The following is a 13,165-nucleotide window of genomic DNA, read 5'->3' as shown; positions in this document are numbered from 1 at the left end:
CCTCTTGTCCTGTGTCTGTGTTACAGGAGAGCCCGGAGGTCCGCAGAGCCACAGTGGTTCTGCTGGGGCAGCTGGTCAGGCTGGGCTCTGAAAAAGCCCGGCTCAACAAAGAGGTCCACAGCTCCCTGGTCAGCGTGCTGCTGAACCTGACTGACCCCAGCCCAGAGGCCATCCAGGTAAAGACACAGAGCTGCCGCTGGCTGGGCCCAGCCTGTGGGACTGTGGGTCTTCTCACGTCCTTCTTTGATAATGATACTTGTCACCTATCCAGTGTTTGACCAGCTTTGCAATCGGTGAAGAAAAACAACCCTACAGTCAGTATGAACTTGTAGCCTGGAAATCTAAACATTCAGAGGGTTACTATCAAGGATGTGTCAAAGGGTTTCAGGGCTGGCTGCTATTTTGTGACATTTGTGTAGTTTCTGTTTAATTTGGGCTCTGTGTGAAGATAAACTGGTTTTGACGATGTGGATTTCCCCAGGCCTGCTGGACAGTCCTACAGCACTTCACCCTGGACTGTGTGCTGTCCATGAAGGAGATGTGCAGGATCCTGGTGAGTGAGGTTCTCCTAGGGCTGGCTTCTGGGCTGCTGGTGAGAGAGGGGAGCACAGCCTGCTTTTGGGACACAAACACACAAAGACTTGTGTCAGATTTAGGAAATATATTTGTGCTGAACCAGGCTTACACTGAGGACTAATTACAGTGAGTAAGAGCTGAAAGTGCCAGATTATAATCGCAGTAGTGCTGATGAGTTCATACACTCTCATTAGATGGATTAGAGGTGCTTCTCTGTAATGGAGGGCTGTCTCTCATATGGGGGCTCCTGTACAGTAGTAGCGTGCTGTCTCACACTGCCCTGCAATATTCCCTGTGTCCAGATAACGAGTGGGCAGTTCAGCCTGGCCCAGAGGCTTGCGCTCCAGGGTGCACACAGCAGAAGGGCCTGGGTTCGGGAAAGTGCTGCCATCTTCATTGGTAAGAGCTCAGAGACAATGAGAAGAGTGATTGAGACTCAGTGTAGAGGTGATGCTCCACTGGTAAAAGTGAGTTGTGCTGTGGTTAGTGATGGGGTTTTGCCGGGATGGGAATTCAAGCATTAAAAGGATACTCTGTAGGTTTCCCTTGAAACAGCTTTGAGTCTGAAGGTGTTTGATCACTGGGGTTTTCTCAAAGGACTCAGGCTCTGATATGTCACGCTAGTAAAAGGCCTCTAGTAAGAAGGCTCTAGTATGTCTAGCTACAGTAGTCTCATTTCGGCAGCAGGACACTGGGCACCACTTTGAGCCTCGTCTGTCTAGTGTTTGAAATGTATTTTTCTGTCAGTAGTGAGGCAGGTTAATCAGACTTACCAATGTCACCAAGAAACACATTTCCATGAGCTGCTCCCCATTCCGAGTGTTGGCAGTGTGCGCTGGTGCAATATCCTGTGTGGTGCTGTGTGTGCAGGAGCTCTGCTGTTCAACCCCTCTGTGTTTCAGGCCTCCAAGTGCAGCAGCTGCAGAGGAGACTCTGCTCTTGTTTCGCTCTGAGAAGAGCTCAGCGAGGTAACGATGCTTGTCTTTTGTGTCCAGTATGTTGACCAGTTGTTCTTGTACAGTATATACAGACTCTAGTATTTTAGAGTCTGTTTCACCAGAAATTCTGGCTGTAGCCTCTCACACCATAGATACCCAGTGTACAAAGTTTTGAGAAGCTCAGAGCATGGAGATGAAAAATGTATAGTTGGCCTGTTTAGCAGATTTCTGTGGAATTGCACATCTGTAATAGTGCTGCTTTATTTTATTCTTTTTAGAGACTTGTTCGGTCTGTGAATTACAGTGTGGCCGTTTCTTCCAGCTTCATACTTTGACATTTTTGACTACTGTTCCTTCTGACAGTGAAGAGAACACAGATGTCACACAGAAAGGATCTCACACTCCTTCTTTAACCCCACTGCATGAGGTCCAGACCTGCTGCACTGCACAGTGTCTCCTAACTCACACCTGCTGGGCAAGAGCTGGATCAGCACTGCAGCTGTGTGTCAGGAGCTGAGCAGGACTGCAGGACCTCGTCTCTTTCCTTCCGCAGCCCTGAGGATCCTGCTGCAGGACCCAGAGCCGCAGGTGCGGGAGAGGGCTGCTGAAGCCATGGGGCTCTTCACCCGGCCCTGAGCAGCACTCTGGAGTCGGGGCGCCCCTCCCCAGCCACCGCAGAGACACCTGGGCGCCCCAGCTCACTCTGGACCGGACAGCACACCTCTCTCTCTCCTCCACACACGCATTTGTGTTTAAATAAATTACACAACGTGTACAGAAGCTGGTTTTCATTCCAGAATGAATGAATGGTGCTGAACCAACACTGAAGTGTATGAAGCGCTTTCCTGTCTTCAGTCTGCAAGTGTTCAGACAGGAGGAGCTGGAAACCAGCTGTTTCACACAGAAGTACAGAATACAGAGCAGTGAAGTGCAGGAGAGAGAATAACACTTGAGAGACAGAGGGGCGCAGGAGAGCTCAGGTGATTCAGCTTCAGCCCAAACCGGCGAGTCTGTCCACCCATCAGTCCACTGACCTCCTGCGGCACAGCAGCAGGTCTCTGGCTCTCCTGGCCCACAGGGGTTTCTCACACCGCAGCCCTGCTGCAGTGTGCTGGGAGTTGAGCTGCTCTGGGAATCAAGTAGGAACATTATAATGCACAGTATAGCAGACAGATCTGCCTGTTGCAAATCTAGATCATTCTTTCATACAATCGGTGCTGCAAATGAACATGAATTGTCTTAGATTGGTTTGGTTGCAGATTTTTATGATCAGGAAAAGCCACAGTTATGGTGTTGTGTGAAAGACAAGGTAACAGGTCTGTGGAAAGTGGGAGGAAGCCGTAGTCTGAAGTGATCGTGGGGAGACGCATGTCTGAGGTCATGTCATACAGAAGAAGCACTGCTCTGTGTCTTCACACACTTTCCAACTGACACTGGGAATAAGAGAACCATTTGCTTGTGGGGAGAGCAGAAAGAATACAAAGTTGTATAATAACTTTCAATCAATAATATTAATGATTATAATCACTGATTATGCGCATGTGTCACGTAGTGGCAGCAAGTTTGTGACGTAATATTTGGCGGTCAGGAGCGCGTTCCAATTTTACTGACTTGCTCAGAACTCGAGTATGAAGCAAAGAAAACATCTCACCTGAGCTTCTTTTTTCACTGCTGATTCAAGAGTCATGGCTGTTTACTGGACTAGGCAGGGACGTGCTGAGGCTCGGTCACACGGATCGGATTGTTCTAGTGCTGTTTCTCCTGGGAGATCGAGTTATTACTGTGTGAACATGACGGTCTGAGCAGGAAGGAGTTCAAGCCTCTTATGTTTGGGGTGTTTTGTATTCACTAGAAGACTATGTACAGAGTGCAGATCTCAGGAGAAATGAATTGTTGATTCTGTTAATGAAGTGCAGGATTTCCTTGCGTCCTTTATTTCCCCTTTCTGGCAGTTAGCAGAGGTGGATTGTATTCCAGCACGACAAGTTGGTAAAAGAGAGTTCTGTGGTACCTAGTGAGTGTCGCTTCTGGCCTGTGAGCAATACGTTGACTTGTCATGATTGTGAAGCCATGTCCAGCTCACGTCTTCACTGTGTTGATAATTTTAAATGCCAGAAATGTTTGTTATAGTAGAGTTGGAGGACAGAATTCATGTTTTGGAGGAGCGCATTAGCACACTAGATGTTAACCAGATTGAGGGATGGATAGATTCAGCTCCTTCAGAGCACTCAGTCATTTCAGAATTGGCTGCAGTCTCTCCTGGCCCAGCTGTCTCCAGGTCAGCGCCGGCACCAGCAGCAACCACACGCGAGCCCTGGGTCGCAGACAGGGGTCTAAGAGCTCAAGGACTAGACCCCCTGCACACCACTCACCAATCCGACTCAGCAACAGGTTCTAACTGCTTTAGGCAGCGCGTCTGTTGATGCAGATAAGGTGCTCATAATTGGCGACTCGATAATCAGGAATGTTAGAAATCCTAACCATCACAAAGCAGTGGTCTCTGTAAAATGCCTCCCTGGGGCCTGAGTTTCTGACATTGAGGCGAAACTAGACACATTTTCCAGCAATTAAGTCTCCACCTTGGTTGTTCACACTGGAACTAATGATATAAAGTACCAACAATCCGAGGGGTATAAGAGCAGCTTAATTTCTATGTGCAAAAGAGCACAAAGAAAAATGTCGGAATTTAATTGTGTCTGGTCCCTTACCAATCCTATACAGAGGGGACGTCCCCTATAGTAGGCTGTACTCCCTAAATCGCTGGATAGAGACTTGGTGTGCATACAATAGAATAACCTTAATTAATAGTTGGGACATTTTTTGGGAATGGCTTTTATAAACGGGATGGTCTCCAGCTTAACCAGAAGGGATCATTAATTCTATCCCAAAATATAGCAGAGAAGCTGCTTGCTTGACTACTAAGAGCACCAACCAGGCCTCAGCCATGTGATCTAAAATCGTGTGCTGTCTGTACTCCCAGCTCTAGTTCACCTCCTGTACCGACCCAGGTTCTCTACCACACGGCATCCCATCAATCACATTACTATCCAGAACCAGATATGAGTGTGAATAGACAGAGTATTGCAACTATCACTAGACCTAGATTAGAATTCAGACGTTCCTTTAGGGGCTCCTGTGTTGACAATTTAATCTCCATTCCACTGGTAAACCTAAATCAGTTAAAACATGAAACTACCATAAAATGCTCACTGTTAAATGTTCGCTCACTAGGCAACAAATCAGTTCTGGTTAATGATATGGTGCTTGACACCAACTCTGACCTGTGCCTACTAACGGAAACCTGGCTTTGACCCACTGACACTATTCCTGTAGTTGAAGTCTCACCTAATGGCGAAACGTTTTTGTAGAAAGCTTGTTGCTCAGGGCATGGAGGTGGCCTAGCAGTCATCTTCAGTGAGTCTCTGAGAAATGAATTAAAAACTATTAATGACTTTCACACATTTGAAGCAATGCTCCTTAAAATAGCTCCTGAATCATCTACATACATTCTTTTAGTGTACAGACTCCCCGGTAGATCCCATCCCCACTCAGCTAGTCAAAGATTCCCTCGAAGTACCGGCAGGACCTATAATTAGTATGATGAACGTCCCTTGCATCGGGAGCTGTACCTGATCAATTTAAGGTAGCGGTTGTTAGACTGCTCCTTAAGAAGCCAAATTTGGACCCACAAGTTCTTAACAACTACAGGCCTGTCTCAAACTTTTGATACACAGGCTAGAGTCTGAGGTTGGCTTATGTGGAAACGTCCTTAATTGGTTTACTTCATATTTAACTCAGCGTTTTCATTATGTTCAAATGTCTAATAATTGTACTGCTTCGTCAATGTCACAAGTTCAATTTGGGGTACCACAGAGATCAGTGCTGGGACCAGTATGGTTCTCTCTTTGCATGCTGCCGCTAGGTCGGAAAATACGAAAACATAATATTAACTTTCATTCATATTCTGGTGACACTCAAATGGCAACTCTTCTATTATCACTTTAGTTAATTGCACTAATGAAATAAAGACTAGGATGTGAGAAAACTTTTTGTTACTCAACTGAGGTTCTATTGTTTGAAGGCAACAATACTGACAGGACTACTATAACTTCAGCACTGAACTCAGAGGATTTAAAAATTTGCCTGAAAGACCCTGCACGTAACCTGGGCATCATAGTAGACACAAGGCTCTCGTTTAACTCTCATGTTAAAACAGTATCTAAAACATGCTTCCTATAGTTAAGAAATATTGCAAAACTAAGGCAGTTTCTCTCCACTCAAGACACAGAGAAATTAATACATGTTCTTGTAACAGCAGGTTAGACTACTGCAATGCCCTACTATCAGGGAGCACCCTCCAATCTTTCAACACCTTACAGCGAATTCAGAATGCAGCAGCTAGAATTGTTACTAGGAGCAGAAAGTACGACTATATAACCCCATACTTAGCTCTCTTCATTGGCTTCCTGTCAGGTACAGGGTGGACTTCAAAATCCTTCTACGTACTTACAAGTCTCTCAGAGGTCAGACACCTGTCTATCTAATGGACTTATTAATGTATACCATCCAAATTGCCTGCTTAGTTCACAGAACGCAGGTCTTCTTCACATATTAATAAAATAACAGTTGGCTGTAAAGACTTTAGTTACAGGGCCCCTAGCTTATGGAACAGTCTCTCACCCCATATGTCAGGATTCATATCCAGACTGAAGACCTACTACTTCAGCCTAGCCTATAATAATAATAATAATATTAGTAATAATTGCTTACACTTATATATAAATATATATATATATATTTCTGGACACTCCACTCAAAGCGCTTTACAGGTAATGGGGATCCCCTCCACCACCACCAGTGTGCAGCCCCACCTGGATGATGCACCAGTCCTCCCCACACACCAGCTCTCAGTGGGGAGGAGAACAGAGTGATGAAGCCAGTTCAGAGATGGGGATTATTAGGAGCCCATGATGGGTAAAGGCCAGGGGGAAATTTGGCCAGGACACAGGGGTAACACCCCTTCTCTTTTCGAGAAACACCCTGGGATTTTTAATGACCACAGAGAGTCAGGATCTCACTTTTATGTCTCATCCGAAGGACGGCACCTCTGTCACTATTCTGTGGCATTAGGACCCACACAGACCGCAGGGTGAGCGCCCCCTACTGGCCCCACTAACACCTCTTCCAGCAGCAACTATAGTTTTTTTCCCAGGAGTCTCCCATGTGATTGATAATTAATAAAGACTCACCTGAAGAAGGCTCCACGGCCGAAACGTTGTGTTCTCTTTCTTCTTTTTTTCAGCATGGAATAAACCTATTACTTGTTCATTAATAAAGTCACACCCATCTCCCATCCCCCATGTAACTGCAGCCTCATCACCAGTCTCAGTCTGAATTAATTAGGCAGAGGGAGGATGAAGACCATTAAAGAATCCTACTTAACAACAGATGTAATAAAGACTCAGTTCATTCAATTCCAATTCAAAGTAGTGTTACGAGTCCAGCTAATAAAACCGAAACTAAAATATAAACTATAAAATACTAAAATATCAAATATAATATAATATTTTACATTATAAAATATAAATGCGGGAGCTGGAAAATAATCCTGCAACCGATCTTTTCCGCAATTCGAAAAAACTAAATCAGACGGGGAAGCCAGTAATCCTAAATCAAAGCCGGGACCCGAGAGCCGTCGTTCAAAGCAGAAAGCCGGGAGTCCGAAACCGAGGAGTGTACTTTCCGCAATCCAGAAGCCGCAGGTCCAACAGAGACAAGCAGTTCCAAGCCGAAGAGGTGTAAACGAGACGAGCGAAAAGCAATAATAAAGCTCACATGGACACCGAGCGAGGAGGTCAGGGAAGACTGTGCTTCAGTGTATAATGAGATGGTGGTGTGGTGGTGAATTAGTGATCCGGTAGGTTGCCTAATTCAGCGTGGTCTAGGCAACAGGGAAGCGGGGATCATAACAAGTACTGTAGCAAAGGAGCATTTTTTTCAAACATCAGCTGCATAGAGCCCTGTTACTCAGGAGTTAGTAAACGAGGCCCAAGTAGAGCTGGGTGTTGTAACTTGGACATTTCTATCCATCTCCTCCATCTGAGGGTTTATGGCAGAAACTAAACTACACCCGGCCCAATACACAGCTCACCTGTGCTTCAGAATGGAATGTGTTCAACAACTGTACAGAATAGTATGTCTTCCAGGGCGCCTTTTTGTAGAAAGGAAAAGAATTCCCTCTTGCAAACAGGTTTCCTTTCCTGCAGGTGTCACTCATCTAACATGCTTTATGCTCACCAGCTGAATGATACACGTCTGCTGTAGTCTTACCTGGCTGCTGCTTGAACACAGTGTCTTACTGATACATACTCCAGAGAGGCTCTTTCCATTCAAACTGATATAACCTCTGACACCACCTTTTGTTTGTGTAACCATGGAGAGTATCAATATCAATTAATTCTTTCGCACAATGTGTTTTACAAGAGTCTTATACATGCACATATACACTGTAGGTCAAGTTATTTTATAGGCTAAAATACCATATAATAATCCCATTTAAAGTATTGCAAAAGAGAAAGTCAACATACACAGGCACTTTCTATACTTTACACATGCAAAAGCTTTTCACATTGCACTCTTTCGGTAAGAGTGTTCGCACAAAGGACACAGAGATTTGCCACAAAGCGCCATTGCTGTTCATCATTCTTGAAAAGCTTGAAATTCCCCCTGATCTGCATTTTTTTTCTGCTGCAGTAACATTTTCACATATTGTCTGTTAACATGGAACAAGAAAGCAAAATATTTAATTAAAAAATAAAAATTGTAGTATTATTTACCCAAGATATTTCCTTTTAGTGACTTGGTCAGTGACTTGTACAGCTGTTCAGCTCATTGTAAGCCACCATTAGTTCTATATGCAGTTCAAAGCCACAGTCAATTCTATATTTGTGAGCTTATTTGGGGAGCTGCTGGGATGAGACAAGACCTTTTCTCCTGACATCAGTCCAGTAGAACTGTGGACCAGCTCTCAAATGGGATCAACAGAGACTTCACTAGCTCACTGCTGAGGTTCAGGCAGAATATCCCACAGTGTTGACCTCACACAAACATGCTTTTTTATTTACAGGTCAGACACGTTGTTAAGCAAGATGTTCTCAATGTGAAAATCTGAGCTGTTCTATGATCAATTTACAAGAGCTGATCTGTTCTACAATCTTGTGCAATGACCTCACATCTCTAGACAACTAATATCACAGTTTGTTTCCTGCTTTTCAAGGCACACAGAGCTGTCTGTTAATCTCCTGAAGGACACCTGATGTCAGGAACTAACGAGGGTTAGAACAATATCCACTGGTGCTCTAATAATGTTAGACACCAGATATTGCAACAGAAGGTCATAGGTCAACTGCATTATTTTAAAACTAATTTGACTAAAATCTCAAATTAAATTGAAGATATATCTGTTTCTCCTTTATGTGACAGGTGCAGATCTTCTGAAGGCTCTGCCCCAAGTTCTATAAACTTTGGGTAGAAATATTTCAGTGGTACTCAAAGGTGTTTGGGAAGAATATACCCCAGACCCTGAATTAGCACTCTCTGGTTGTTCAGAGACAATGTTCACATTAACCATCAGCACTGGCGTTTGGAATAATTGTGGCTGAACAAAATTGCCTCTATAGCACAAGCAATCTGGAGCCATTCTATGAGATCTGGGGCCCTTTTCCTCAATATATTTAAAAACATAGAGCTTTGTTAAATATCCCTGATAGTTTTATACAACCATTAATTGTGTGATTATGGTTGTCACAAATTTTGACTTAACAAGAAAACTGTTAAAAAGGCAGCAGCAAATTTGAGGATTTTTAATCTATTGTCTGTTTTTCATGTTTCTCATTAAAAATATCAAAGCTTTTTTGAAGATCCCTGATAAGTCTATCAAGAGGCCAGTCAGCCAAGCAGCAGTGCCACCTAGTGGTCAGAAAGCTGAGCACAGACGGGTAGGACTAGAACGAGATAAGATAATGTGGGAAAAATTATAAAGCAAATGTTAGGATATATAGTTAAGTAACATTTAAATCAGGAGATGCTATATAAAGACTGTACCACTAGTAATGCTTCATTTCAAATGTGCCGTCTGTTACAACAAAGATTTTGCTCTGGAATCAGCCCAAACCGTAAAGAGTGACCAGATACATTCTCAGGTTCAAGTGATTGTCCTGCACTGTTCAGGGGCCCAATTTAAGTATTGAAAATCCTAAAGGGCAACAACAAATTTACTGTATAACCTTCACCTTCGTGTATGGAAACAGGAGTCACTTCTGTGCACAACGTGTGGTCAAAAGTACTGTATGTAACCATATTGTTGCAGTTGGTAATGATTTTTTGCAAAAACAAATGTCTTAATGACATTGTATCAGCAATTGTTACATACTCAGCCTACTTTAAAAGGCTAAATTTACATTAGGAAAGATAAATGGAAAAACGGATTACAAGTACAGAAATAAAAATATAATCAGCTGAAAAAAAATCACAGTTGAGTGGATTGTATGCAATACTGGTTCACATATTACAAATACACACAACTCAGTAAAGTACTAATAGGTGTTATTTTTGTGGCATGTGTTGCAGGTATTCAGATGGCACCTGCATTTTAAATTGTACAAGTTCACCAAACCACATCCCACTCAACTACTTACAGCAATGAAGTATTACACCTGAACTTGAGCTAAACCTCAGGTGAGGATTCAACCATGAAGATGAACTCAGTTGTAAAAAACTGAAAGCACCCAGTCAACATGGTTAGGGATGTAATAGAAAGTTAAGACCAAGTGCTTTGCACCAAAACATTATGGAAACAAACATTACACTGGAGTGGTTTAGGGTTAAGAGAGTGAAAGGCCTTGAAGACTCCAGTCACAGCCTCAACTTACATCCCTGTTTAGGGCCACTGGAAAACACCGATCAGTGATGCTCCCCAAGAAACATAGTAGCATTTTAGCTAATCCATTCATGCACAAAAGTGGGACTAAGCTACTGTGGAAAGAGACTAGATATGTTTCATTATTAGCTTATTACAGGCAAAGGGCCATGTGGGATAAGAATGCTTAATGTGACATCCCAGGTAGTCCTCCTCATTAAATCAGGAGGACTGGTTTTAAGTTCATTAACCAATTTGAAGTTAATGAATTAGACACCACAGAAGAACAGGGTTTTCCAGGCATTTTTATTGCAGCACAGAAAAACAAGACGGGCATTAATGCCTCATTCCACTCAGAATCCTTCATGCAGCCTAGTCATGTCTGTCACTTCCCACTCAGGGCCAGACCACCCAGGCTGCTCAGACCTGGCACCTCTGGACTCGGCCATCTTTGCACACAACCCAGAGGATTCCTCGGTCATAGGACACATGCCTGGCCACACCAGCTGCCCTTAGAGCCCACCACCTCCTGCCAAAGGGGTTACAGGCATCAATACCAACCCTGCAGGAAAAGGAACAGGGTTAGAGCAGCCTAGAATTAGGACAGTCGTTCATGCAACCATGTGCATTAACCCCTCCCCCAGCTCACCTCTTGAAGACCACTCCATTCCTGTTCACCCCATACACACTGCCATCTGAGCCCACCTCCACCAGGGACAGGGAGCCCTGGATGGGGTACCACCTGTCGGAGCCTTTGCAGGAATCCCCACTCACATCCAGCTTGACAAAGATCTGGTCCAACCTGTTCACTCCCCAGCAGCCAAAAGGCCCACAGGAATAGTACTTGAGGGAGCCCACGACAGGAATCCAGGGGATGTTGCCCTGGCCAGCATACTGCAGCACAGGCCCGCTGTTCAGGCAGAAGATGGAATTGGCAGCATTGACACCAACCACAAACTTGTCTCCACCAGCATCAATCTGGATGAGGGAGCCTGCAGAGGAGAGCAAAAAACAGCTGTTCTCAGCAGGGGGTAGTGCAGTGCTCATTCCTCAGTATGAGGTCATGAACACTTGAGGAGTGAAAGATGTTCTGGCTGAAAGCAGCCACTATCCATGGATAAACATGAAAGCTATCATTTCTAACCTATATAGATCAGCTGCAGTCTCACCTGGTTGCACTTGGATCCACCTTACCCAAAGCCACTTAAACACAAGGCTTGAGAGACTCACACTCCAGAGTCCTGCTGGCCCCACACTCACATGTTTCCCCTTCATGGCCAGAGAGACCCAGCTGTTGCCCTGATAGCTGACCAGGTTGTCTGCATTGTCGACTCCACACACTCTTCCAGCACCAGCATCTATCTGCTTCAGACTGCCAGGCACAGCCCGACACTGCAGGGCTTCAGCTACAGACACTGGGGAGGAGAGGACACCACTGGGTCAATAATCACGTGGAAGCAGCCTGGGTTTAAGGCAGCATTAAGGCAACATTTAAGGGATCATAAGCATCTGACACCGAGGGACTAAGTCAATATACGAGGACAGAAGTAACAAGCCAATAGGGCATTAATGAATCAGCAACAACCACAAGTGAACAGAGCTCAATGCACAGAGAATCAAAGGTCTGCAGAATTTCAAGAGCACACAAACATCCAAGTCATGGATTTAACACTCAGGCAACATCTCTACTCAAGATCAAATAACTATACTGAAATCCTTAAATACGAGCAGCATGCAGTTAATCCTCCCATCTGCCTTTGTGCTGCCCCTTTTAGTCAAAGCAATAAACCTAAACCTTACCTAGAAAGAATCCCACAAGCAAACACAACACACAGCCTCTCCCTTCCATGTTGGTGAATGATCACACAAACCTCATGTATAGTACAAGCCCCCTCCCCCGGTGGCCTTTATATACTCAAGACTGCTGGGCTTCAGGTCCTACACACACCTGTCTAACCAGGTGTTAAATTGTGAACCATAACGAGCTGCTGATTGAATCACTCAAGTATCAATTACAGAAGACATCATTAATTATATTCTTTCCATAGACCTTATCCTCAGGGTTTGGGAATCATGGCGACAAAAACTGATATTGAAGCCCAGTGCTTCAGATAGTCACGAGCTGGATTAGTACTAATATCAGCAGGGACATCCTCCAGTAGTGCAGGTCAGGGGTGGTCTAAATTAGATAACGAGACAAATAGTTTCATTGCAAAGCTGAATATTTGGTTACTCTTGCTCTTTGTCATGAGATATTTTTTTTCATTTCAGATTTTATCTCCCAGATTAAAGATTCAATTTTTCTGAGCACTTAGAGGAAAATATCTGGGCCCTAGATTGAAATATTCCATTTGGACAGCACAGTGGTGTGGATTTTAGGACTGCAGCCTCACAGTTCCTGGGGTTGATGTCCAACTGAATTTCCTGCTGTGTGGAGCTTGCATGTCTTCCATGTGGATTTTCTCTATGGGATGTAATGGAAAGTTACTGAAAAAAAGTGTTTTATCCTAAATATGTCCGTTTATGGGCAGAGCTGTGTTGTAAAAGCAGCTGGATTCTTAGAACAAACTGTGATTGTACCCAGCGAGTCAAGGCCATGGGATGTTCTAAGAATATGTTTATCTCTGTCCCAGCAAAAAGGCGATGCGTAACTGCACGTAGCTGTCTTCTCTGTCCTAAGGCTAAGACCTATAAGGACTGGAAAATTACTGTCTCGCCTGTCTTTGTTTTACTA

The 13,165-nt window shown here is 44.2% G+C and overlaps 1 protein-coding gene across 1 annotated transcript; it reads right to left on the bottom strand.

Moving 5' to 3' along the window:
• Positions 1 to 10,851: 10,851 nt before the first annotated feature.
• On the bottom strand, positions 10,852 to 12,280 carry LOC148815443 (fish-egg lectin-like). The gene is made up of 4 exons (XM_088905439.1): positions 12,232 to 12,280; positions 11,601 to 11,846; positions 11,081 to 11,423; positions 10,852 to 10,993 (listed from the first exon to the last, which is right to left on the bottom strand). The coding sequence occupies exons 1-4, from the start codon at positions 12,278 to 12,280 to the stop codon at positions 10,852 to 10,854; spliced, it is 780 nt and encodes a 259-aa protein (XP_088761565.1).
• Positions 12,281 to 13,165: the final 885 nt, after the last annotated feature.

Source organism: Atractosteus spatula, chromosome 25 (assembly GCF_055471065.1).
Source record: "Atractosteus spatula isolate fAtrSpa1 chromosome 25, fAtrSpa1.hap1, whole genome shotgun sequence".
NCBI classification, from domain to species: Eukaryota; Metazoa; Chordata; class Actinopteri; order Semionotiformes; family Lepisosteidae; genus Atractosteus; species Atractosteus spatula.
Note: the sequence above shows the minus strand (reverse complement) of the source record. Positions and strands in the feature narration are given on the sequence as shown.